Source organism: Alligator mississippiensis, chromosome 1 (genome assembly GCF_030867095.1).
Source record: "Alligator mississippiensis isolate rAllMis1 chromosome 1, rAllMis1, whole genome shotgun sequence".
In the NCBI taxonomy this organism is placed as follows: Eukaryota; Metazoa; Chordata; order Crocodylia; family Alligatoridae; genus Alligator; species Alligator mississippiensis.
Genome location: NC_081824.1, coordinates 226,666,328 through 226,691,355, shown reverse-complemented (window position 1 = coordinate 226,691,355; position 25,028 = coordinate 226,666,328). Strand labels below are relative to the sequence as shown.

Here is a 25,028-nt window from a genome sequence, read left to right as displayed (position 1 = left end):
CATGGACAGCTGAGAGTTGATTTCAGTGGCGGGGACGAACTGCAACAGCAAGGAGGGGGACCCTCCCATCAGGGAGTAGGGCTGTGCCCAGGCCGGTGGGAAGTGAGGGCGTGTGTGTGACCACACGCGCGTGCGACGGTGAGAGACTGTGCCTGTGAGCGTGTCTGCGCATACGCCAGAAAGCGCATGCGCGGCCGTGCTCCTTGCTTACACCCTCGGCACCTAGTCCTGGGGGCGGCCGGTCGCTTCCCGGGGTCACTTTGTGGCACGCGCAGTCCGTGCCCACAACAAAGATGGCGGCCTCGGTGCCACTCCCACCCTTAGCAGAAATGTCCTCCCTGCCCTCCTAAGTGATTCCGCTTGGCTCGCTTGCCCTCGACAAAAATGGCGCCTGCCCGGCCTGTGACTCACTCTGTCCCCGCCGCTCTCCTCTTGTGAGTAACGCCGAGTGGGGGAGCTGCCCTTGTGATGTCACCGAGGTCTCAGGGGGCTGGTGGGGAGGGAGCAGGTCACGTGGGGGGGGGGCTTTTGGGGCGAGGAAGCTGGGATGTGCGTGCGTGCGGGGGGGAGGGGTGTTAGTGTGCGCCTAGCACAGGCAGGTCCGAGAGCATGAGCAGGGCTCCCCGGAGGGCGGTAACACACCCTATAATAAGGGATCTACTTGGGAGGCCGCTAGGAGGGGCTGGTGGGTGATGAGACTGACACCGGATATGTGGGCTTCATGTGGCAGGGAGGGATTGGCAGTGTAGGCTGAAGGGGTACAGGCCATGGGATGGGGCTTTTCCCTTCACCCACAGTCTTACCTGTTAGCACTCCTCCTCTACCTGATCCCACATGCTTCCCCCCACACCGCCCTGCTCAAAAAGGAGGCAGGTGCTGTGGATTGGGGAGAGCAGACCACTCCTGTGCCCTTGTCCTCAATAAAACCTTCCTGCCTGACCCTTAGCTCACAGTCACCTTAGGGATGAGGCCCCCCCTCAGCACCTCATCCTTGAGGGGTAGCTGCAAGAGTCTCAGGACTCCTGAGTGTTCAGGGAAGCAGTCCTGGGACTTGACTAGCTGCCTTCCTGAGGTCCCTTCCAACCCTCATTTTCTTTGATTTCTGTGATTTATCCTTCTCTTACTGCTCCCCCCCACCCCATCCAGCAGGCTTTTTAAGTACCAGTGTGAGTCTGGATCCAAGGGTGAGTGCTACTTTATATCAAGCTGAAGGGGCTTTGAATGCTCTGCTTGACTTGTGGATGTTTTTGCTCCCCTTTGATGTCCAGTATTGACTTTCACTCTCCTGTTATGCTTTTGTTGTGAACATTTGAGAACTTAATATTAAAAGAACATAATGATGAAATCATCCATTAAAATAAAGCTGCTGGTTCTCCTGCGGTGCTAGAAGGATAAAAGGCAGATCTGGGCCTTGCATTCCAATTGTTTTCCCTGCACCAAAATGGGATATTTCTGCACAAAATTTACAGAAAAAATTTTTAAATTTTTGGACTAGATTTAATAAATAATAATTGCAGAGGCTAACACAAGCATGATATTTACAAAATATTTCCTTCTAGCGCATGTCCTGTGGAGAGGCAGGGAGAAATGTTGGTGCTGTGTGGGTGTGATGTACCTCATGGGTACCTGCACGGCTGGGAAAGTAAAACCTCTTGGGTAGAAGAGTCCAGAGGCAGAAAAATATTCTCTGGCCCAGGGGTCAGTAGTGTTTTTGGCTGGAGTGCTGAAAACACCCGAGTCTTAACCTGTGCCTCGACTTGGCATGCCAGGGGCAGATGGTGGGGGAACCATGAGGGGCCTAATCCTTGTTGCTGGCAGTGGGTGCACGTGTGCCTCCAGGCGGATGGTGGTGGAGGGGCCGGGGTTACGTTGCCGCAGCCCCTTCCCCGCTGTGTGCAGGGGCTCTGGACCCCAGTGTAGCTGTCTGCAGCCTCCTAGCTGACTGCCACAACCAGCCCAGGCTCTGGGCAGCTGCTGCTTGCCATGGAGCCTGGGCTGCTTACAGCAGGGCTTGCAGCCTCCTGACTGCCTGCTGCGAGCAGCCCAGGCTATGGCAGGCCAAGCAAAATGGCCTTGTGTGCCATGTTCTGCTATGTGTGGTTTGGCATGTTCTGGCATGTGTGCCAGGGGTTGTCGACCCCAGTCTAGCCTGTCTCAGCAATGCTGATATGAGAGTAATTGTGTGCTGAGCAAGGGTAACAGAGCGGGGAATTGTGCTAAGGAAGTGCAATGGGGTTTATAATTGGTTGTTATACCAACTACTTGAGCTTTGCATGATATTATTGCACCAAGCACAGTTTTACATAAAGTACTGTGCCTTGTGCCAGTGGATATTCTGGTGTATAAAAACAGTACATCAAATGCCAGTGTTCCTACCCATATATGATATTGCATGCTTAAAATCTTTATGCCTGTCTTTTGGATTTAACTTGTTGCTGTTTGCATGCTGATTGGTAATGTCTGTATGAAATGTGACATACAGAGTTTTGTTTTGGTTTTTTTAAATCAACTTAAGAGTAGCAAGGCAGAATCATAAAAGGGGAGTATCTTGAAAGGAAGAGCCAGATGCAGACAATGGAGTCTTAGGTGTCATTTGTGCAACTTATGTTCTTGTGTCTCTGTTTGCACTCTTGGCTCCCATGAAGTATTACTATTTTCCAAGAATTTCCATGTTAACCTTCCTATGCCCATGCTAAAAATGTGCTAAAGCATTCTTTGGTGGAATTTTCTGTGGATCTCTATTTCACTGTTCTTAGATAAATTCATCCACTTGCATTTAACTGCTTTAATTCTAGTGAGTCTCAGACTAACCACTGAGTTCTTCTCTGGTTCAGCCTTGTGTGGCTTACTATTTCATTGTGGGTGGTTTACCAACATCTCAAACTTGACCTAGTGGAAAACAAATTCAGAATCTTTTCCAAACTCTTTTCTCTGTCTCAACCCTGGATTGTGGTTGGTAACGGCAACTCCTCCTCCCTTTCCAGCTACTCTGTTTTCAAGTCATGGGCCTTTTTCCTCTTTAATGGTCATGCTATCTACCCCTTCCTGCCCATCCCCAAGGTGAAATTACTGGGTTGCACGTCATCATTCATGTCTAATCTCCCCCTCCTCAAACCTTTTTTGCAGGGCAGCTGTCTTTCATTCCTCTCCAGTGCCCTGCCAGTTACTGAAAGCATATCACCCTTCCTCTTTGAATCACATAAATCTTCATCATTACTGCCATCTTGTTTGTGATGTGCAATATTTAAACATGTGAAAGGGGTAATGGCCAGTATTTAGATCACCAGCTTGATATGCCTTATAGGTAGGGATCTACCAAATTCACAGCAGAAGTGGGGTGCGTGGCAGCTTCTGTAATCTTTCATGTTCTCCCACGTGCCCCTCTCCTCTGCTGTTGATTGGCAGAGGGGCCCCACCACTCCCTCCTGATCGGCAGGGAAGCGAAAACCACAGTTTTTAAACACGACATGTTTTTTGCCTCCTCACTGGTCAGCACAAACATCAGGACTCCTGGGGCCCCTCAGCCAATCATCAGTGGGAGGCAAAAACAGCGCTATATTTAAAACTGCTGTTTTTGCCTTCCCACTGATCAAATGTGAACTGCAAGTGTGGCTCCTCCACCAATCAGGGTGGAGGGACACTCGGAAAATTAAAGGAGCTGCAGCACACCCCATTTCTGCCGTGAATTCGGTAGGTCCGTACTTATAGGAGGTGAAGCGAGTTCAGCAATCTGACTCCTAAACAGCATTTCAAGCCAAGCAATTCAACATCATCAGTCCTGCCTGAAAAGGCTGTTTTTGCTTGCTTTTCATGTTTTTGGGGTGTTTGCAAATTACGCATAGCAGCAATAGATGGAGAATTTGTTTTAGTCAGTGTTTCATCATACTTGGGGTGATCTTAGGTTAAGAAAGTTTGATCTCTAATTGCACGTGCATCCCCAGGTGAAAATGGGAATAATAATATATGCCTTGCATAGTGTCTTGCGTTGGAGGATCTGAAGGGGCTTTGCAAAAATTGGCAGGCTGTTTTGTTCCCCCTTTTTTTTAGAAGAAGTTTGAATCTCAAAAAAGTGAAGGCCAGAATTTTCAAAAGCATGTTTGGATGTATCTGTTTTGGGGTCCTGACTTTAAAAGTCCTTGGCCCTGATTTTTTGGAATTCCTGAGCACCCATAGTTTCATTTGAAATCAGCACCTCTAGATGCTCAGGACCTTTAAAAATGAGGCCTATGGTATTTCAAGCTGCATATGCCAAAACCTGAGACACTGTAAGTAAGCGGTCAGTCTTGAAAATGATTACTAGTGACTTGCCTAAAATAACACAGTGACTTTAATACTGTCTCCCTAGAATATAATTCCTGGAAAAGTTTTGCCTCCACATGGACAGCTGTTATTACACCCTGTTAGTTTTAACATGGCTGCATCAGACCATAATTAAGTAGGTGTCGCAGGGCACCTCGGTACCCCTGCTCCTAGAAAGGAGGAACTGCCAGGGAGCGAGTGAGCGCACCCTGGCCTGACATAACAAGCCCAGCTGAGGCTGGCTCAGGTAATGAGCGCAGCTGCGGGTTGCCGGAGCAACCAAGCGGAGCCAGCTGCCTGTAGGGGGCAGGGCCTGGCCCTTATAAAGCTCAGGGCTGAAGCCAGGCTGGCAGTTCTCTGCCAGCAGCCGGAGAGGCAGGAGCTCCCTCGGCCGAGATATGGGAAGGAGCCTAAGTTGCAAGTACAGCTCATGATAGCCCTGGAGGCTTGAGCTATGATGAGGAGTTATGGCCAGGCGGCCTGCATTTGTGTTACAGCCTAGGGGCTTGTGGTTTTGCGTTGTGTTTGTATTATTACACCCGGAGGCTTGGGTGAGGCTGTAGGGGTTGGAGGAGGCCTCAACTATAGGGACCCCAGAGAGTGTGGGGTGCCCTAGCGCCAAGAGGGTGCATTATCTACATAGCACCAGGGAAGGCGCAGCTCGCACGCCAGTGTATGAGCAACTGGCGGCAAGGAGCACGGCCAGTAGGTCGCGGGTGCAACCCGTAGGTTGCAGACGGGGACCTAGACCCCGGATTGCGTGTGGGGGAACATAGCCCCTGTATAGTGCCAGGGAAGGCGCAGCTCGCACGCCACTGCGCGAGCAGCGGGCGGCGAGGAGCGCGGCCAGTGGGTCGCGGGCGCAGCCCGTAGGTTGCAAACGGGGACCGAGACCCCGGATTGCGTGTGGGGGAACATAGCCCCCGTCCCCAGGAAAGGGGTGGTATTACTGAGGAGCCCAGTGTGGGCGTGGCGAGCCCCAGAGAGGGGGAACGCCCTTATGTATTATTGAGTAGCCCAGTGTGGGCGCGGCGAGCCCCCAGAGAGGGGGAACGCCCTTGTGTATTATTGAGTAGCCTAGTGTGGGCGCACGGGCATAGCGAGCCCGGCCGCAGTCTAGTGCGGCAATACCCCTCAGACCAAGGCAGGGCGCTGCGGTTGCCCCTGAGAAGACAGGGAGTAGCAGCGCGGGGAGCCAGAGTCAGGGAGGGTATCCGTGCGGTTGGCCCATAGGACCGGAGGCCCGCTAGAGAGTCCCGGAGTGGAACCACACCGGCAGGGGGGGCCCAGAGTGGGCCAGACGAGAGTCCCAGCAAGAGGCTGGGCATGAGAGAGGGAGCCCAGGGTGGGCCACAGTAGAGAGACAGACCGGACAACGTCCTTTACATCTGCGAGGCTTGGGGCGTGGTATCAGGGGAGGTAGGAGCCACGCATAGCCCATAAGGCTAGGGCGCTTGGGTAGCGCCCATTGTACGGGGAGACCCACGAGGGGTCCAGGAGCTGACAGGCCCGAGGAAACACAAGGCAGCCTCCCTATTACATATTCGATCAAGACGTGGCGGGCGAGAACGGAGGGTGCCCTCGGGCCGGAGTAGCGCGGTGAGAGGACCTCAAGGAGATCACGGCCCTCCGCGAGGACCCCGCCGTGACTAGGTATCATAAGGGAAAGCCATATTCTCACAAGGGTGTAGGTTGTTTCACAAGAGCATGTAGAGCTAGGAAAGGATGGCATCTGCTTCAATATTTTGGAATAAATGAGAGCACACTTTGCAGTTAATGCAAATAAGAGCTTTTATGGGAAAGCATGCCATCTTCTCCATGAGGCCTTCATCACTGTAAAAAAAGATTCAAGGACACTGTGTAATAATGTGCTACTTCTGTTTCCTAAAAAAGATCCTCCTCTATCCCATGCTTGATAAACAGTGACGTATGTGTCAACTGTTTACTTGAAGTAACATACCTAGTTTGAAAGGTCATACTGTTTTGGCAGCATGGTCAGCTGATGCAGAGTATCTAATCAGCCTGTTTATTTCATTCCAGCAAGATGAAACGTACAGATTTCTTAGAAGGGAAGGCTGTATGACAAGGGTTGACTACAAACCTTGACGACCATTTTTGCTTCTGGATGCTGCCCCAGGGGATGGTTGGTGATCTCTTCACAGGTACAGTGCCAGTGAAATAGTGCATCCCTTCTGTACACTTGAGGAAGCTGAAGGCCCTGGTTCTTAGGTTTGGAAATATGCATCTTGAAATACCTTAGGACTAATTTTTAAAGGTCCTGAGTATCTGGACGTGCTGACTTCAAATGAAACATGGGTGCTCAGCACTTCCAAAAATCAGGGCCAAGGACTTTCAAAGTCAGGACCCCAAATGAAGGCCTTGATTCCACAAAAACTTATTTAACATACTTAACTTTGTCTTGCAAGTAGTCTTTCTGATTGAGTGGGGCTCTAACATGGGCCCAAACCTATGGACAACTAAGACCTAAAAGTGGCTTTTTAGCAGGATAGAAATACAAATATTAACATTGTAAAAGTAATAGATATATGTAACACAAGCAGTGCAGAAGGAGGATGCTGATATTTAAAGGAAGCTTTTTCCCTCGTCTTTACTACCCTAACAAACTGTAGTATCCTGAGGAGAAAACAGTGAAGGAGAAAGCATCCTTTAATACTTACTGCTTTCACACTTTGTTTAATGGAAAAAAAATTGTGTGTGAAGTGACCTTGCCTGCCTGTCTCACTGGGACAAGGAAACTGATCTGCTACAATGTTAGAGCCAATATCATCACGCAGTTCATTAGCAGGTTTAACAGAAGGACAGGTTCAGTAGCATTCTGCAAAGTTGATTCAGTGTTTGTTCTGTGTCAAAAGGCACAGGTATTGGATGGATTTTCTTCCAAAAAGATGTACATCTAAGTTACTTAACTGGGCTTTCTTGCTCTTAGTTCTCATAGTTTTTGATGAATTTATCCTCAAAGTATCCCTATGAAGTGTGGAAGTACTTCTTTTTTCATTCTGTATAGAGGGGAAATGAGTCACAGAGGGACTAGGAAAGAGATTCTCTTCCACCTGTTAGGTATCTAAATGCAATTCTAGTCCATCCTATTCAAGTCTTGAAAATCCATCTGCTTTTATAACACAGTGATCTTACATTTAAAATTGAGTCTCAAAAGCAGTCAGGAAGAGGAGGACCTACCCACCTTTTGCATTAACTGTTTTTCAGGGACTCAGGCAGGGTGGAATAGAATCATATTTAGGCACCTAAGTCTACTTACATGTCTAATAGGGAGAATAGAATTTGGCCCTAAGTGACATGTGCTGGGTCACATAGGAAGTCTGTGGTAGAGCAAAGACATAAACCTAGGTCTTGGGTGTTCCAGGCCAGTGCTCTGGACTACAGACAAAGTGAAGGAGAAAGGAAATGTTATTTTATTTTCGTTTTAGAAGCTAGGTACAGAAGCACAGAAAGCTTAAGGATATGTCCGCATCAGTGTTTCTCAACCTTTTTAGACTCGAGGTACCTCTCCACAATGTCTTTGAATTTGTGACCCCACAGTTAAAGACCACTGTTGTATTGCCTCAGCTTACCTACTTTATCTAATACACCCAATGCAGGCAGGAGTGCCCTCTCCTGTCAAAGCCTTTTCCTGCTCCAGCCCAGCATGTACCTTGAGTGGGACAGTTCGACTTGGTGGTAGCAGTGGTACAGGAGCCTGGATACAGCGCTTTATTTGTGCCTGATACATCGTGTGTTTGACCATCATACACTTTCATAGCGTGTTTAGAACCTTGTCTTAGGTCCATTTGTTGTCACAAATACAGATACAATAAAAGAAGGGGGAAACTGAAAAGAATTGGCAACAGACTTGAGATCTGAAATGAGATGGAGAAGCTGATACCACTTCAAAGGAAGCATCCCAAACCACAAATAGGGGGCAACCCAGCATATGGACATAGCAACTGCCTTTGATAGTTCCCAATTTGCAAGCAAAAAAGTCTGATCACCACTGCAGGACAAGGCTGACACCTCATTTAGTGCATGGATACAGGGAACTCATTCCAGATCCGCAGTAAACCTAGAGCTAGAGGAGAGGGGTCCAGAAGGTGTGTGCAGAGCTGGACCAGGAAGTGGGTTGCAGGAGGGGGTGCTTCTGTTTGTATTAAGTTTCTCTGATAAATCTAATGCAGGCAGGAGTGCCTGGTTCTGTAGCAGCTGCTAGAAATGGAGGTGCATGGGTATGGTGACCGTATGATTTTTAAGGAAATTTGGAACACATTGTTTTAAGTGAAGGCGGAGAGGCATGGTGCACCAGGCAGGCGCTGCTGCTGTGTGGGAGCAAAGCGGGTAGACTGGAGCAGTGCCCAGCCTAGCTCATTTCGCCCCCTTCCTCTAGCTGCTGTACAGGAGGAGCTGGGCCAGACACATGCAGGTGCCTGCCTGCCTAGCACACCATGCCACTCTGCCTCCTTGCAGGACCCAATGATCCTTTGGGGTCCTGTCCAGCCTTATGATTCTATGATATGATTCTCTGATTCTCTGACTGTGCCTCATGCCTCTGCCGGCCTACCTCTGTCTGCAGTGGCCCTGCTGACTTGGGTGGAAGGGGCACATGCCAAAGTACAAGTCCACCTGTGGCACTGATCCCGGGGCTCTTGTTTCAATTTTCACCAACCGGCTGGGACACCGGGACAGCTTATGAAATCCAGGACTATCCCAGCCAAACTAGGATGTGTTGTCACCCTGTGTGTGGGGCATTTTCACTTGGCTGCAGTGGCTCTGGTGCTGGTGTCACAGAATCCTTAAAGAGTCTTGCTGCAGCCCAATTGAGAAGCACTGATCTATACTGTAAAGTTCAGCACAGTGCAAAGAGATCCAAGCTAGCTGTAAACAAACTAGCTTAGATATTGGCAAAAGGCTAGCTGTGGTAGCATGGAATTCCACATTAGTTAATTTACCTTGCTGAGAAGGGTATTGTTTAGAACTGACCTGGGTTTATCTGCATAGCACTACACGGCATATATATACCATAAGTAATTTTCCCAAGGCCACACAGGAGAAAATTAAATCAGAGCTCCTAAGTTTTAATTGTAATTGCTGGTTCAACCTGCATTTAAAAGCATCACTCTTCACTTTTTTAGGGGTACTCAGGTTTTTCTGTCTCCTAAATTCACTGTGACTGTTCACCAGTGCCTTTTGCCATTAGGTTTGCTGCTCCAGGGGCATGACAAGGAGAAAGAGAAGTGCTTGATTCTTCTTAGCAGCAATGAATGAAGAAGAGATGATGGAGTCCCCAAGGCATTTGTGTATGTTCCCATTAGTCCAAGACAGAGAGCTGTAATTTGAGGCTTCTTGTGATGGAATAATTAGTCTTCAGGGAAAGCTGGAGACTCCTTGAGACTTTACTGAATCTACTCAATAGCTTTTTTCCATGGTGATAATGTCTTTTGGGTCTAATTATAGCTCATCTCCAAATTGTAAGTCAGCTAATGTTAGTACCACTTGGATCTGAGGATTGTCACTTCAGTCTTTCCCATCTAGGGAGGTGCAGTGCTGTGGTTACTCTTTCCTCTCCCCCTTCAATTCCTCCTGCATTCCTGCCATCTGAGGGCCAGTTGTGCCAGAGCGAAGCTGCCCTGCTCTCTTACCAAGGCTGGAGCAATTGATGGTGCGTGCTGAGTCAACTAAAGGCCCAGTCATGACGGAGCAGAGCTGTCTGATCCTTCTTCCTGAACAGGGTACACAGCTAGCAGCCCTACTTGAAAAGTTGATAATAGAGACATAATGGCTTGTAGTTTTGGGTCAGTCAGAAGTGGTGATTTGTGGAGATTCCTTCAGTAAATGGCTGCTTGCTAATGTAGGGGACTGGACTTGATGGCCCAGGAGGCTCCTTGTAGCTCTGTGTTTCTTTGAATTAGATATAGCAACCCATAGGAAACATTTTGTTCTTGTTCATTCCTAATGATTTGATGTGAACCTGGGGTTGTTAATATCCTCTGCCCTGCATGAGCATCAGTTTTTACAATGTTTTTTTCCTTCCACTAGTGAACATAATAGTGCTTCATTTAACTATGCTAGTAGAGTGATGGGGTTCGTTGACACAGCTATTACTTGAGACCTCAGTCTAAGGAGAGGACTCCAAGAATGGGCTTCACTTTAACCATGGATGTAGTTTTATCCTAGTACTCATATGCTTATTGTTTGACATGGACCTAAGTGCTATCCTGGATTTGGTTTGAACGTGTATTTTAGGGAGCCTTTAAGTATGTCAAACTTGATGTTGAGCCTTCCAAAGTAATTCCCTTGGCTGTGATATGTGAAGTCTTCTTTTTTCTTATTACCCTTTTCTCTTCATAGACTCGTCCTTGTTTAAATCAATCAATAACTAAATGCTGAAATAATTTCTGTTTGATTACTAAGACTGTGACGCAGCATTGGGCCATCAGATCTTTTGGACTTGCTTTTGTTTGGATTTTTACACTACAGAAAAGCATTTGGAACTTAGTAATATTTGTGTTTTCACAGCAGTGAAGCCATGGAAGGAGATGATGCATCATTAAACCTCCTGTCAGAAGAAAACAGCATAGTGGACCTACCATCCGCTTGTGACCTCTCTGACAATTTTCTGCCACAACACAGTGCCGAGTCCAGTGATGAGCCTTTTAGTTCTGTGCAAACTTTTGCATCATCAATATCCACAGGTAGTCACCAAACTAAATGTTCCTTTTTATACATGTTCTTCCATCAGTAAATATTGACTCAAGCATCATGCTGTTTGAACAAGCCACAAACAACATGCTGAAGTTTGATGTCAGTGCTTCTGAGTATGAACTATATGCTGTTTTCTGAGCTACAGTAAGGACCTCTGTGGCATAAATGTATACAGTAAGGACCTCTGTAGCACAGCAGGTGCTATGAATGGATGACACACTTGAGAGCAATTGAGAGGTTACTGTCATATCCTCATGTTTTGATAATGTTGTTTTCTAATGTTAGTGTGCTCTTGCAGCAGGGAATTATTGAGGCTAAATCACAGAAGCAATCGTAATGTACTCACAGATGTCAACAAAAAATATTACCTTACATGATTACAGCCAGTATGGAAATATTTTGCAAATCCTTTTCTCTATTTCCACACAAGTCCTGTATTGTCTTTGAACTACTTTAGGACAAGTGTTCTGATGCTTATTTCCTTCATCTTTTTTAGTAACTGTGAATGGCTAGTTGTGTTACGTCGTCATAAACTTGTTGTGAGTCAGATCATACCCAGCGATTGAGAGAGAGCAAATTCTTTGGGTTTTTCTCTACCCTCCCTTTCCTCCAAGTCTTAGATCACATCACATGGTCTATATTTATCTCCCACTCCACTCCTGGTCTAACATTTGTTAGGGTGAAATTTGTAGGGATTGGGAAATCATTTTACATGGGGAAATAGGGGCTCAGTTGTTTGTGACTTTCAGATATTTCCAGTTCTAGTATGCAAGTCAGGGACAGGCAAAATATGGCTTGCAGGCCGCATCTGGCCTGCGAGGCCATTCTTTTCGGCCTGTGGGGCCCCTAAAAAATTTAGAAAATTAATATTGATCTGCCCTTGGTTCCAGTCAAAAATGACAGGAGGCAGGGGCAGTAGGACCCAGGGGAAGCCCTGGAGGACTCCTGCAACAGCAGAGCCTGCATGGCCCTGCCCTTCCAGCTGGAAGCCCTAGCAGAGGCTTCTGGCCTGGGACCACTTGGCTGCCCTGCACGGGAACCTCAGGTAAGGTGGGGAAGGGCAAGGGAGGACCCCGGGGAAAAGCTGAGCATGGGGAAAAGCGCCCCCTCCCCTACCCCGTGGTGGGTGCTCCCTGCTGCAGCTAGTTGCTGCCTGCCCAGGGCTGTCATGAGCAGGCACAGGCAGCCCCACGTGGGGCGCGAGCTCCGGGCAGGCAGCAGCAGCAAACACTGGCTAGTGTGGCAAGCGGGGGTGCTCCTTTCCTGCGTGCCGAGCAGCTGCTCCTGTCACAGTGCAACCCCAATGGGCAAGCCCAGAGCCAGTGTGGAGCCCAGGCTGGCTGTGGGGGTGGGTTATAAGCTGGTGTGGAGCATAGGGAAAAGCGGCCCCACTCCCGCCCCGTGCCTGGCACCCCATGCTGCAGCCACTCGCAGCCTGTGTGGGGCTGCCTGTGCCTGCTCTTGACAGCCCCGTGTGGGTTGCAAGCAGCTGCAGCAGGGAGCTCTGGGCATGGGGCAGGGAAAGGGCTGCTTTTCCCTGTGCTCAGCACCTGCTCGTCGGCAGGGAAGAAGCTGGGGGTCGGGGCTGTACGCTGCCCCCAGCTTGTACCACAACGCTGGGGGGCACTGGGAGTGAGTGGGCAGGGAGCCAGCAGGAGCACAGGGCCCACACTGGCGGGGCCTAGAGCAGGGTGGCAGGAGTACAGGGATCCTGGGCAGCAGGGGTTTTAAGGAGCTGGGCCAGTTCCCCCCTCTCCCCGCTGGTGCAGGCCAACCTGGCTCCACAGATCCCTGCCAGCCTGAGCCCTGCTCTGGGCCCCACCGGCGCTGGCCCTGGGACATTAGTCCCAAGACCATTGATTGGGACATTGGTCCCAAGATGGTGACCAGGGGACGGGGCACCTGTCAAGGGATGGGGCTACCTGCGTGGCCCTTGGCAGCTTGCCAAAACTGGGTAAGTGGCCCTCTGCCCAAAATAATTGCCCACCCCTGATGTAAGTGCTCTGCTTTTGTCCTCAGATGCAGTAGCACCACCACATTGCTGTGTGTACAGCTCTTGTGCCGCTCCTATTTGCAAGAGTGACTGCATAACTCAGTGTATCATATTTTGATGATAGGGGAGATATTTGGATTTTTTCAATCTCAGCACCTTCATGTGTTGAGTTTGAAATGCATCAAATCCTTCTTCAAGGGTTAAGAAGGATGTAGCAATTAAGTTTAAATGGCATGGATTAAAAACAACTGGTGGAGAAGTTTGCTTCTGCAAATGGTAAGAAAATAGATGTGTTTCTTCAGTTTTGTAGGTAGAACTGGTGAAATCCAGGTAAAGTGTTTATTAGCTTTGGGGATTTAAACCGTTTGGAGGAAGTGTTAACTCCTGTCCTTTTTCCTCCTCGTGTTCTCTGACACTGATACTTGTTTAAATGATGACTAAGCAAACTATCAGTCTTGGTAAAGTTTAGGCATATTTCTAACAGTGGGCTGGAATGGGCCAGTGCTGGGACCCGGTGACCATCACTGCCTCTCCACACTGCTCAGGTGTGGTGCAACATGGGTGAAGCCCCTGACCACAAAGTCCCCTGGCTCTGTGGACTGGACCCCGTGATACCATGGGCTGGATTCAGCCTATGGGCCACAGACTGCTGACCCCTGTGCTAGTCATGCTTGCAATGACATCTTCCGTTTAAGTCCCTGAAGACATCAGCAAGGTAGGTGAAACATATCACCAAGGTGAATTGTTAAAGACATAAGCAAAAATGGATCATTAATTGTTCAGGAAAAGTTTACTTGTTTGAAAGCAGGTTAATACTTTTCAATATATTATCTAATTTCAAAGAGAAAAAAACTGTTGCTGGTTAAGGGAAGCTATATTGCCATGAAGCAATTTAAAAAAAGTTGCGAACTATCTGGACCGCCTTCAACATTGTTGATATTTTTATCAGTGATCTTGTCCAGGTGTTCAGGTTTTATATAGATAGAGATTTGCTTAAGAAAATGAAATGTGGTAGTGTTTGATTATCAAGCTTGCATAGTTTTCTTTGCTGCCAGTATGACACGCCCAGAATTGTCTCAAGAAACATAATCTATAGATTAAAGATATCAGTCTTTGCTCTGTTTCTGGTATTGAGAATAGGGGCTTTGGGGGAGGCCATATAACCTCATGGCAAATAGATGCACATGATCTTTTTTGAGCCATGAGCTGTTTTATATCCTGTAATCCTCATGTTCTGGTAATGTTAAGGAGTTTTCCCATTTGTACGAATATGAATATTCTGAATGCATACTTTTCCCTGCTAGTTTGGTAAAGTTGCTCTGACAATATAATTGGCTAAAGTGAGTTAAACAATGGGTTTTCTGTAAGATTTTATATATGTAGTAAAAAATGCTGGGATCTTTGGACTGTTTCTGCAACAGGTGCATTAGTGAGTTGTTTGCTCACATCCTCGTCAGCATAGGTTTGATTCTCTTGTATTGGTGATAAATGGGTTATGATTATTCTGTAGTCCAGGAGCTGTTTTTTGAGGCTGACCAAGCTTTTACCCAGCGAGCCTGTTGTGACAGGTGGAAAGACAAGGACAGGCTTCCTCAAGCTAATGAAAAATTTTGCTGTATCCCATGAGTTGTCTATAATATACATGTGGAATGTGTATCTCTGTTACATTATGTACCAAATTAGTACATAAGGGGCTGGATCCTGTATCCTCGTAGAACACCAATGGATAGCGCTGGGAGTTTTGCTTGTGCAAAAAATGGAAGTTCAGATTCAAGCTGCTTTTGCTTGTTGTTTCTGTAACAGGGACACCTAGATGCTTCTCTTGGAGCCAAATTGTGAAGGGCAGCACATAAGAAAACAAGACAGTCTAAAAAAATTAATCTGGTCTCATGGGCTGAATGAGTGGTGTGGGACTAGTCCATGGGCTGGATGACTGGTGTGGGGATAGCCCTCACCTCTCGCTCCTAACATGCAAGACCAAGCATCTGCAACATCTACTGTGGCCATTCTGGAACTGTACCACATGCAGTGCCTACCTGTGACCAGCAGCATGTATCCCAGACTGACTGGAGTGGGCACCATGTGTGGTGCTCACCTGCATGCAATGCTGGAGTGGGAGCAGGCACCAGGCAGGAGGGAACAAACTAGCTCCTAGAGCAGCTGTCACATATGGCATGGGTCCTTGAACTACTGGGGCAGGTGCCACATGTGACTTCTGTCCCAGGGCTATCATGTCAGGCTGACCCAGCATGCACTGCATGCAGCATGTGGGTAACCTCAAGACCCAGGGGCAGCATGGTAGACTGGATGATGGGGCTCTGCAGACCAGATCTAGCCCATGGGCCATGTCTTTGACACGCCTGGTCTAAACAACTACTTGAAGACAATTTTCTGTCTTGATATGTCTATGAGTAATAGTTTAACTCCATGTACCTTACTCTGTATAATATCAACACATTTATGAGCATGCTAGTTTGTGCAGGAGGCTTGTTTTCCAGTCTCAGTGGTTTAACTTTACCTCAGTCCTGAGTCACCTGGGGTACAGGAAGAATAGACTGCACTGAAAGCCAAATTCCTCATTTAACACAGACCTTCCTGGATAAACAATCCGATCAGGAAATTGTAGAGTTACAATCCTACCTTTCTTCTCTACCCACCACCACCTACTCCCGTTCTCATTCAGTAGTGAAAATTTCTTTAGTTCTGAGAGATTGAAACTAAGAGCAGTGGTTCGTGATAGCTTGTGCTAAATGGAGGAACCTGGTTTACTATTAGTGTTTTAAGTGTGGAGACTGGTTCCTCTTTGGGCAACAGGAATGACAGATTTTATAACTATGTTATTAAATGTTATTTTCAATGTGGCAGGGACAGGGGCCTGTCTTGGGTCAGTGCTAGTGTTTTAGCACATATAGAAGGAGTTTGTCTCTCTTTGGGGCTGGATCCAATGATCTTGCGAGGTCCCTTCCAGCTCTAATGTCTATGAAATCCTTCATAGTGGTGGTGCAAAGAAAATAGGTCGAGTGGGTAAAGTAACTAGTAGGGTGGAAGTGCTAGACTTTAGGAAAGCTGATCTCAATGAACTCGGGCGATTAGTCAAGGATGCACTGCAGAGTAGGAGTTTTGAAGGGATGGGAGCCCAAGAAGGGTGGCTGTGCCTTAAGGAAACGATCCTTCGGGCACAAAGCAAGATGATCCCCGAGCGAGGCAAAAGAGGGAAAGGGGCCAGGAGGCTTCCCTGGCTGACCACAGAAATCCAGGGCAGCCTAAGGGCCCAAAGGGGAGCACATAAAAAGTGGAAACAGGGAGAGATCACCAAAGACGAATATACCTCCTTTGCTCGTGCTTGTAGGGAGGCAGTTAGATGGGCCAAAGCTACGATGGAGCTGAGGATGGCAACCCAAGTAAAAGACAACAAGAAATTGTTTTTTAGATATATAGGGAGTAAAAGGAAGACCCAGGGAGGAATAGGACCCCTGCTAAATGGGCAGAAACAATTTGTGACGGACAGGGGGGACAAGGCTGAACTCCTCAACGAGTTCTTTGCCTCAGTGTTCCTAAGTGAGGGGCACGACAAGTCTCTCACTGGGGTTGTAGAGAGGCAGCAGCAAGGCGCCAGACTTCCATGCGTAGACCCTGAGATAGCGCAGAGTCACTTGGAAGAACTGGATGCCTTTAAGTCGGCAGGCCCGGATGAGCTCCATCCGAGGGTGCTGAAGGCACTGGCCGACATCACTGTAGAGCCACTGGCAGGAATATTCGAACGCTCGTGGCGCACGGGCCAAGTCCCGGAGGACTAGAAAAGGGCCAACGTGGTCCCCATTTTCAAAAAGGGGAGGAAGGAGGACCTGGGCGACTATAGGCCAGTCAGTCTCACCTCCATCCTTGGCAAAATCTTTGAAAAAATTATCAAGGCTTACATTTGTGAGAGCCCGGCAGGACAAATTATGCTGAGGGGAAACCAGCACAGGTTCGTGGCAGGCAGATCATGCCTGACCAATCTAGCCTCTTTTTATGACCAGGTTACGAAACGCCTGGACACAGGAGGAGGGGTGGATGTCGTATACTTAGACTTCAGGAAGGCCTTCGATATGGTATCCCACCCCATACTGGTGAACAAGTTAAGAGGCTGTGACTTGGATGACTACACAGTCCGGTGGATGGCGAATTGGCTAGAGGGTCGCACCCAGAGAGTTGTGGTAGATGGGTCGGCTTGGACCTGGAAGGGTGTGGGCAGTGGGGTCCCGCAGGGCTCGGTCCTTGGACCAATACTCTTTAATGTCTTCATCAGTGACTTGGACGAGGGAGTGAAATGTACTCTGTCCAAGTTTGCGGATGACACAAAGCTATGGGGAGATGTGGACACACCGGAGGGCAGGGAACAGCTGCAGGCAGACCTGGACAGGTTGGACAAGTGGGCAGAAAACAACAGGATGCAGTTCAACAAGGAGAAATGCAAAGTGCTGCACCTAGGGAGGAAAAATGTCCAGCACACCTACAGCCTAGGGAATGACCTGCTGGGTGGCACAGAGTTGGAAAGGGATCTTGGAGTTCTAGTGGACTCCAAGATGAACATGAGTAGGCAGTGTGACGAAGCCATCAAAAAAGCCAATGGCACTTTATCGTGCATCAGCAGATGCATGACAAATAGGTCCAAGGAGGTGATACTTCCCCTCTATCGGGCGCTGGTCAGACCGCAGTTGGAGTACTGCGTGCAATTCTGGGCGCCACACTTCAAGAAGGATGCGGATAACCTGGAGAGGGTCCAGAGAAGGGCCATTCATATGGTTAAGGGCCTGCAGACCAAGCCCTACGAGGAGAGGCTAGAGAAAGTGGAGGCTGAAAAGGTCCAGAAGAGAAGGTTGAGAGGTGACCTTGTGGCTGCCTATAAGTTCATCACGGGGGCACAGAAGGGAATTGGTGAGTATTTATTCACCAAGGCGCCCCCGGGGGTTACAAGAAACAATGGCCACAAGCTAGCAGAGAGCAGATTTAGATTGGACATTAGGAAGAACTTCTTCACAGTTCGAGTCGCCAAGGTCTGGAATGGGCTCCCAAGGGAGGTGGTGCTCTCCCCTACCCTGGGGGTCTTCAAGAGGAGGTTAGATGAGTATCTAGCTGGGGTCATCTAGACCCAGCACTCTTTCCTGCTTATGCAGGGGGTCAGACTCAATGATCTATTGAGGTCCCTTCCGACCCTAACATCTATGAATCTAGTAGGCTAGGTACAGACACTCAAAAAGCCCAAGGTAGAATCAATCTAAGTTATGCAGTTTTTTTTAAGTGGCATAGAGTAGCAAACACCACACGTTTGCTCTTTGGTTGGGGGAGGGCAAATATTAAATCCGGTTCCTCCATTTTTAAACCAGTCTGTGCGCTGAACTTCTGTTCTGTTATGGGTATAGACCAGTTTCTGATCACTTTTACCAGTAAAACTGTAATGCCTGTACCTGACTTTAAAGTAGTATTTTTCTGGCATATGTCGAATGCACTGGGTGGATATTGAATTAATGGTATATCATTCTGCCTTCAGGCACCTGGAATTTATGTATACATACTGTCTTTGTCAGAAACAGTAACTGTCAATAACATAAAGAGGAAATATTATTTTACTGGGAGGGAAATGTCTTGTAAGAGCAGTAGAGGAAACTGCACTAGACAGTATAATCATGAAAACAGCAATCCCGTGGAAATGCTAATACAGTTCCATGTTGCATATGAAGAGGGAAGGGAAGAAGCTCTTTGTTACGAGAGTCATGAACTTGTTGAGGAGAGCTTTAAACTAGGCATGTCTTGGGGGCCAGAGAGAAGGTTCCATTGCTGTACTTGAAGCCACAAGCCACAGGGACGCAGGGGAAGGCATTCAAGCAATGGACAATCAGACATATACTGACATCTTGAGTCACAAGTGGCATGACAGAAAACCTGAGGTGGCTAGGGGAGAGCTTAGGTGTCTCTATGGAACTGCCAGAAGCATGGGAAACAAACAGGAAGAACTGGCAATCCTTCTGGCTGATGAGAATTTCGATTTGATTGGGTTGATGGAGACTTGGTGGGATGACACACATGACTGGGCAGTGAATATTGAGGGCTATAGGCTCTACCTGAAGGATTGGGTTGGGAAGAAGGGAGGAGGTATGGCCTTGTATGTAAAAGAGTGGTACCCCTCCCTGCAGGTCACGTTTGACAGTAGGGAAGGTTCCCTTGAGACCCTCTGGGTCAGGATACAAGGGGGACCAGGAGAAGGAGACCTGATGGTGGGAGTCTACTACAGGCCTCCCTCCTAAGAAGGAGAGTGATCAGGTATTCTGCAGAAAACTGACTGAGTCAGTTGCACTAGAGACATGATTGTCATGGGTGACTTCAACTACCCTGACATCTGTTGGGAAGATCACTGTTGGGAAGATGGCAACAATAGACAACCTGTTTGTGATGCAGGTAGTAGAAGGGCCTAGTAGGGGTAAGGCTACTCTGGATTTAGTGCTGGCCAAAGGAGAGGACATCATAAGCGACCTAAGGATTGGTGGTACTCTGGGAGATAGTGATCACGACCTGGTTAAGTTCGCCATTCACCATAAGACTGGGAAATTAGTCAGCAGAACAGAAGTCCTGGATTTCAAGAAGGCAGTGTGCCTGTCTTGCTTTGAAAATCTGCTCACGCGCTGCTTGGCGTGGGTGCCTGGTTATAGGTGTGGGGAGGCTTTGTGCAACCTCTGGCAGGGGACTCGATCACCCCAGGGAGTACCCCAGAACTCTCCTGCCACGACTTTGAATGTAACTTCAGTGGTGGGGTCTCCTGTTGGAGGTCCCTCGAGGTTGGTTGTTCTTCCTGACAGATATTCGCAGGGCTCCACCTCCCCTACACCTCTTCCATATGCCAGCCTCTGACAGGCCACCTGATCTTGGTGTGGCTTGCCCTCTGGTCCCAGTGGTCCTTACCCGTCGCGCCCTCCTGGTATCGGGTCTTATTCTTTCCTTACCAGCAGATTGCAGGTCCATTGTATGTTCACCCTTCCTGCGGGTCTTCCCCTCCCGCTCAATGCTGACTGAATGTCCATTCTTGTGCGTGGCTCTTGTTTGTTTTGTCGTTCAGACCTCATGATGTAAGGTTACTGTCCAAAATAAGAACAACACAAAACAAAGTAAAAGACAACAAAGGACTATGCACAGGCCAGAAGGAACAGAAGGTAGGACACAAAGAAAAAGAGGGCAGATAAAAAAAAAAAAAAAAAAAAAAAAAAAAAAAAAAAAAAAAAAGAAGAGATCAGACTGAACAGTCTTTTTTTTTTTTTCTCTCCCTGCCCTAGAGCTTGTGCCTGGCTGCGTTTCCCGACGCTGCTCCACTCCACTCTCTGCCTCAAGTGAGAGCTCCCTCTGCTCCTCTCTTAGTCAGTTCCCCTCCTACCATCTGGCACTGTGAGTGCCTGTTGTGTGGAGCTTCTACTGCCTCCGGCACTTCCACCAGTTGTCCCTGAACAGAGTCTCTTTCCACGCGCCGGTGCTGCCCGTGACAGGCGTGGAGGCTTTTTGCAACCACTGCTGCCTGGGACATCCCTCTGCTTGACGGTGTGGAGAGCCTCCGCAGCCTCTGCTGCTTCTCCCGTTCTCCCTTTCTGTCTGCTGGTGCTGGCTTTTATCTACGCTGGCCGGCAATCATCTGTGATGTCACCCACTGGCTCCAGCTGTATATAAGCACAGCTGATGAACCGTGCGGGCTTTTCCCCTCAGTGTTGTTCATCCGGAGTCCTGAAGTGCATAAATAATCTTTGATTTCGGGGTCTCCTCTGGGGTTGCATAGCCCCCATGTTTGTACCTCTGGGACAGGCAGACTTTGGCAAACTCAAGAGGCTAGTTGGAAAGGCCCTCTGCAACCAGCAACTGGATGACTTGGGAGTTCAGGAACAGTGGTGCTTCCTTAAGGAGGCAATTCTTGAAGCTCAAGAACAGGCCATCCCAGGTGGACAAAAAGCTGGAAAGGAGCCAAGAAGCGCCTGTTTGGCTCAACAGGGATGTTAGCAAGCTGCTGAAAAAGAAGAAAAAAAAAAAAAAAGAAACATACAAACAGTGGAGGAGAGGCTCAGCAACTAGAGAGGAATACACCTGTATAGCCAGGGCCTGCAGATATGAGACACGGAAGGCTAAAGCAGGCATGGAGATCAAACTGGCAACCAGACTAAAAGACAACAAAAAGTCCTTCTACAGATGCATAGAAAGCAAGAAAAATTTGGGCTCTACTGTGGGCCTCCTACTGAATACTCGGGGGGCAGTCCACGGTCGATGCCTATGAAAAAGCAAAACTCCTAAATACATACTTCGTTTCGGTATTCCTGAAATCCAGATGGGCTATTTACCTGGCCAGAGGCCCCACTAGCATGTGGGAGACAACAGGCTACGTGAAGTCAGTCCTCAAAAGGCAACTTGGATATTTTCAAATCTGCTGGGCCTGATGACCTGCACCCAAGAGTCCTGAAAGAACTGGCTGAGCTTATAGCAGTGCCACTGTTTGCAGAGTCGTGGAATTTGGGAGTGGTCCCAGATGACTGGAAGAGTGGTGCCCATCTTTTTTAAAGGAAGAGGGATGACCCTGCGAACTACAGACTGGTCAGTGTGACCTCAGTTCTGGGTAAAATCTTTGAAAAATTTATGAAGGAGGCCATAAATCACAAGCTGACAGTAACTGACGGGATCCTGGTAACTGACAGGGTCTTAAGAAGTAACCAGCATGACTTTGTGGAGGGTAGATCCTGCCTGACAAACCTTGTGTTCTTCTACGATCAGGTAATTAGTCATCTGGACAAGGGACACGAGGTTGACGTGATTTACTTAGACTTCAGTAAAGCCTATGATTCTGTTTTCTATGTGATACTGTCAAACAAACTGGAGGTAGCTGGACTGGACCAGTCTACAGTGTGGTGGGTGGACAGGAATTGATGGGGTGGTCTCATCCTGGAGGGCCGCCTCCAGTAGTGTCCCCCAGGGATTGGTGCTTGGACCAGTGCTCTCCAGTATATTCAGTAATGACTTGGATGAGGGCATGGAAAGCTCAGTTATTAAGTTCACGGATGCAGGCACGCTGGAGGATGGGGCCAGGATCCAGAAAGACCTTGACAGACTGGAATCTTGGGTGGAAAAAAATTGGATGAAGTTTAACAGGGATAAGTGCAAGGTCCTTCACCTGGGTAGGAAGAACCCTCACGACAACTACCAGTGGCTGGCACTGCATCTGAATGAGACCTGCGGGTCACAGTTGACCGGAAGATGAATATGAGCCAGCAGTGTGATGAGGCTGTCGGAAGGGCAAACAGAACTCTGGCTTGCATCAGCTGATGTGTGGCCAATAGATCCAGGGAGGTACTCTTCCCTTTCTACTTGACGCTGGTGAGGTCTCAGCTGGAATACTCTGTCCAGTTCTGGGCACTGTACTTCAAGAAGGATATGGATAAGCTTGAGAGGGTACAAAGAAGGGCCACTCATATGGTCAAGGGCATGGAGGATAGGCCCTATGAGGAGAGACTGGGAACTGGGCCTGTTCACCCTGAGTAAGAGAAGGCTAAGAGGTGACTTAATAGTTGCCTACAAGTATGTCAGAGGTGGGCACCAGGATCTAGAGGAGCAGCTCATCAGGAAGGCACCCTGAGAAAGGACAAGAACCAATCGGCATAAACTAATAGAGGGTAAATTCAGGCTAGATATAAGAGAAAACTTCTTCTTTGTAAGGGTCACCAGAATCTGGAACATGCTCCTGGCAGAGGTGGTGCAATCACCCTCCTTGGAAGCGTTCAAGAGGCAGCTGGTTAGGCACCTTGTTGGGCTCATCTGATGATCTTACAGGTCCCTTCTGGTTCTATGATTCTATGAATGAGTGGTGTACAATTTGCTGAGAAGGTGAGAGATCTTCTTCAGTAACCCTTCTGGACTTGCATAACTTCAGGCTGAGTTTTGTAATGAAGCCACAGGAACACTAGTATATTTACCTGTCATCCCCAATTTTCCTTACATGATGTTAGTTCAGTGTGGATTCAAAAATGTGGCAAGTGGTAAAAAAAGAGTACTCTTTATCGTGTCCTTCCCCTCTCTCCTTTTCCTGGTTGCTTTCTATTTGCCTCAAAAAATAAAAGCAAATAACTTTTCAAGATTTCCAGTTAGTATCACTTGTGCGGTAGCAGAACATGGTAGCTCTGATAGTTACCAAGAGCTGATGGTGATTGGTTTCAATCCAGACAAGTTGTTTGTCATCTTTTAAGTTGTTAAACGGTCCTAAAATAGTTTCTTTAATATTTAGATTTATATTTAAAATATAGGTCAGATAAAGAGAAGAAATACTGTTCCTGGCCTTGTTCCTTCATTTGGTGCTCATAGTGTACTTGGACCCACAGTGTAGCCCAGGATGTCCAGACTTGGGGAAGGATGTAACCCTTTCCTGACTGAGCAGACCTTTTAAAGGACAAGCAGTGTGAAAGAGATGACACAACATTGGGGAAGACTGACCCATTTCTTGTTCAGTTTTTGGATAGTCTCTCTGCCTCCTTTTGTAATACAAATTGTTACAAGTGATGAGTCTTGAAGGAATTGGGTACATAGGAGAATGAGATAGGGAAGATCTGACATCAGTGGAACAAGAGAGTGGAAAAGAAAGGCAGGGAATAGGGAGAGGGAGGATAAAGGAAAATGTGGACCGCATGTCTGGAGCAGAGCCTGTCCAAGAGTATTGAAGGACTGAATAACCAGCTGTTGTAAATATCCTTTTGGCTTCAGAAAGAGTGGTGCGGTAGTATAGGAGCTGAGTAAGTTTTTCCATTGTGAATCCAAATGATGCTCTGGGAAGCCAGGACCCTTTCACAGGCTGTCTTGGAAGCTTTCCCCCTCTGGCCAGAGAGTGGAGCCTCTGAGGCTGGATCTGATAGAATGAAGGGTTTGATAGTCCTGTGTTTGTACTGTTCCAGCAGCAGCAACCATTTTTTCACAGTTCCTGGCTCCAGGGCAATATCTCTGAATGCACCATTTGGCTTTAACACCACTGCAGGCTGTCTTTGGTTTCTGCCTGAACTTACTACTACTGACTGACTGCTGTAGCTGGAAGTGAGCACAGGTATGTAATCCATTTGGGAATGATAGTTTATTGCAGGACAAATCCATGGTGCAAGAGTAGACAGAACTTTTATGGGGAGCTTTAGTACATTCCTTTGGATTTTTTGTTCATGTTTCCAAGAGACCCTCTTCTCAAACTTGGTACACTTGTGGTAAAATGTGGTAAACTTGTAGCAATTTCTGTTGAAGACTCTGGAAAACTAGATGCTAAATGTCTGTTCCTGACTTGATGGAAATAAGCTCATCTTCTTTGAAGTCTATAGATCTGTGCTGGGGCTTTGGACCTAGTACAGCACTGACGATTTGATACAGAACTACAAACCTTCAACCCTCTAAAACTATGAAATTGGCTTAAAAATCATGAAGCATTTTATTGCTTTTGGTTCCCCCTCATCCCAAACTCTAGTGTGAAGTTGTGTCATTTTCCAGCTTTATTCCATAATCATGAAGGCTGGACTTTCTAAAAAGAAAACTGAGATTCTTAGCTAAGTAAAAGCACCACATTTAAAGATCCCAGTACTGGCCTGCCATAAATGGATCAGTATTTCAGTGTGTCTCTTGCCTCTAAGTGTTCCTTTAGTGGTTAGGAGCCTTTTATTGTTTGTATCCAATAAGAGTCATGCATGTTTCATCACTGCATATTTCTTCTAGCTCGTCCTCAAATGCTCTTGGTATTTACTGTGCTGACTTGCCTTGTAAGTGCTGCTTCGTTTTTTCCGGTAGAAGTTTGTTATGTATACTAAAATTAAATGACTTTACGTGCTGGAGTGTATTTTTGGGTTATACATGTGTGCTCTTGTGGAATATTGAAAATTAAAGGCACGTGCTATACTTTTAATAACAAAAACAGATGAGAGCCAGCAGTTGAAGGACATTCAGAGGTTCATTGCTATATACAATTCAGTGCATTCATTCTTTTTTCTGTAAAATGTAGTGTGGT

At 47.6% G+C, this 25,028-nt stretch overlaps 1 protein-coding gene across 5 annotated transcripts in view; it reads left to right on the top strand.

The window, feature by feature from the left end:
• Positions 1–298: 298 nt before the first annotated feature.
• The window catches only part of SHLD1 (shieldin complex subunit 1), a 90,209-nt gene continuing 65,479 nt past the window's right edge, over positions 299–25,028 (top strand). Inside the window, exons 1-3 of one of the 5 annotated variants that reach the window (XM_014595120.3) lie at positions 328–434; positions 6,340–6,461; positions 10,828–11,000. In XM_014595120.3, coding sequence (XP_014450606.1) covers positions 10,835–11,000 — 166 coding nt within the window. In that variant the 5' untranslated portion in view covers positions 328–434; positions 6,340–6,461; positions 10,828–10,834. Of the gene's footprint in view, positions 435–5,502; positions 5,953–6,339; positions 6,462–10,824; positions 11,001–25,028 lie in introns of those variants that run through there. The other 4 variants (XM_014595119.3, XM_019500734.2, XM_019500733.2 and 1 more) reach the window with 4 other exon arrangements.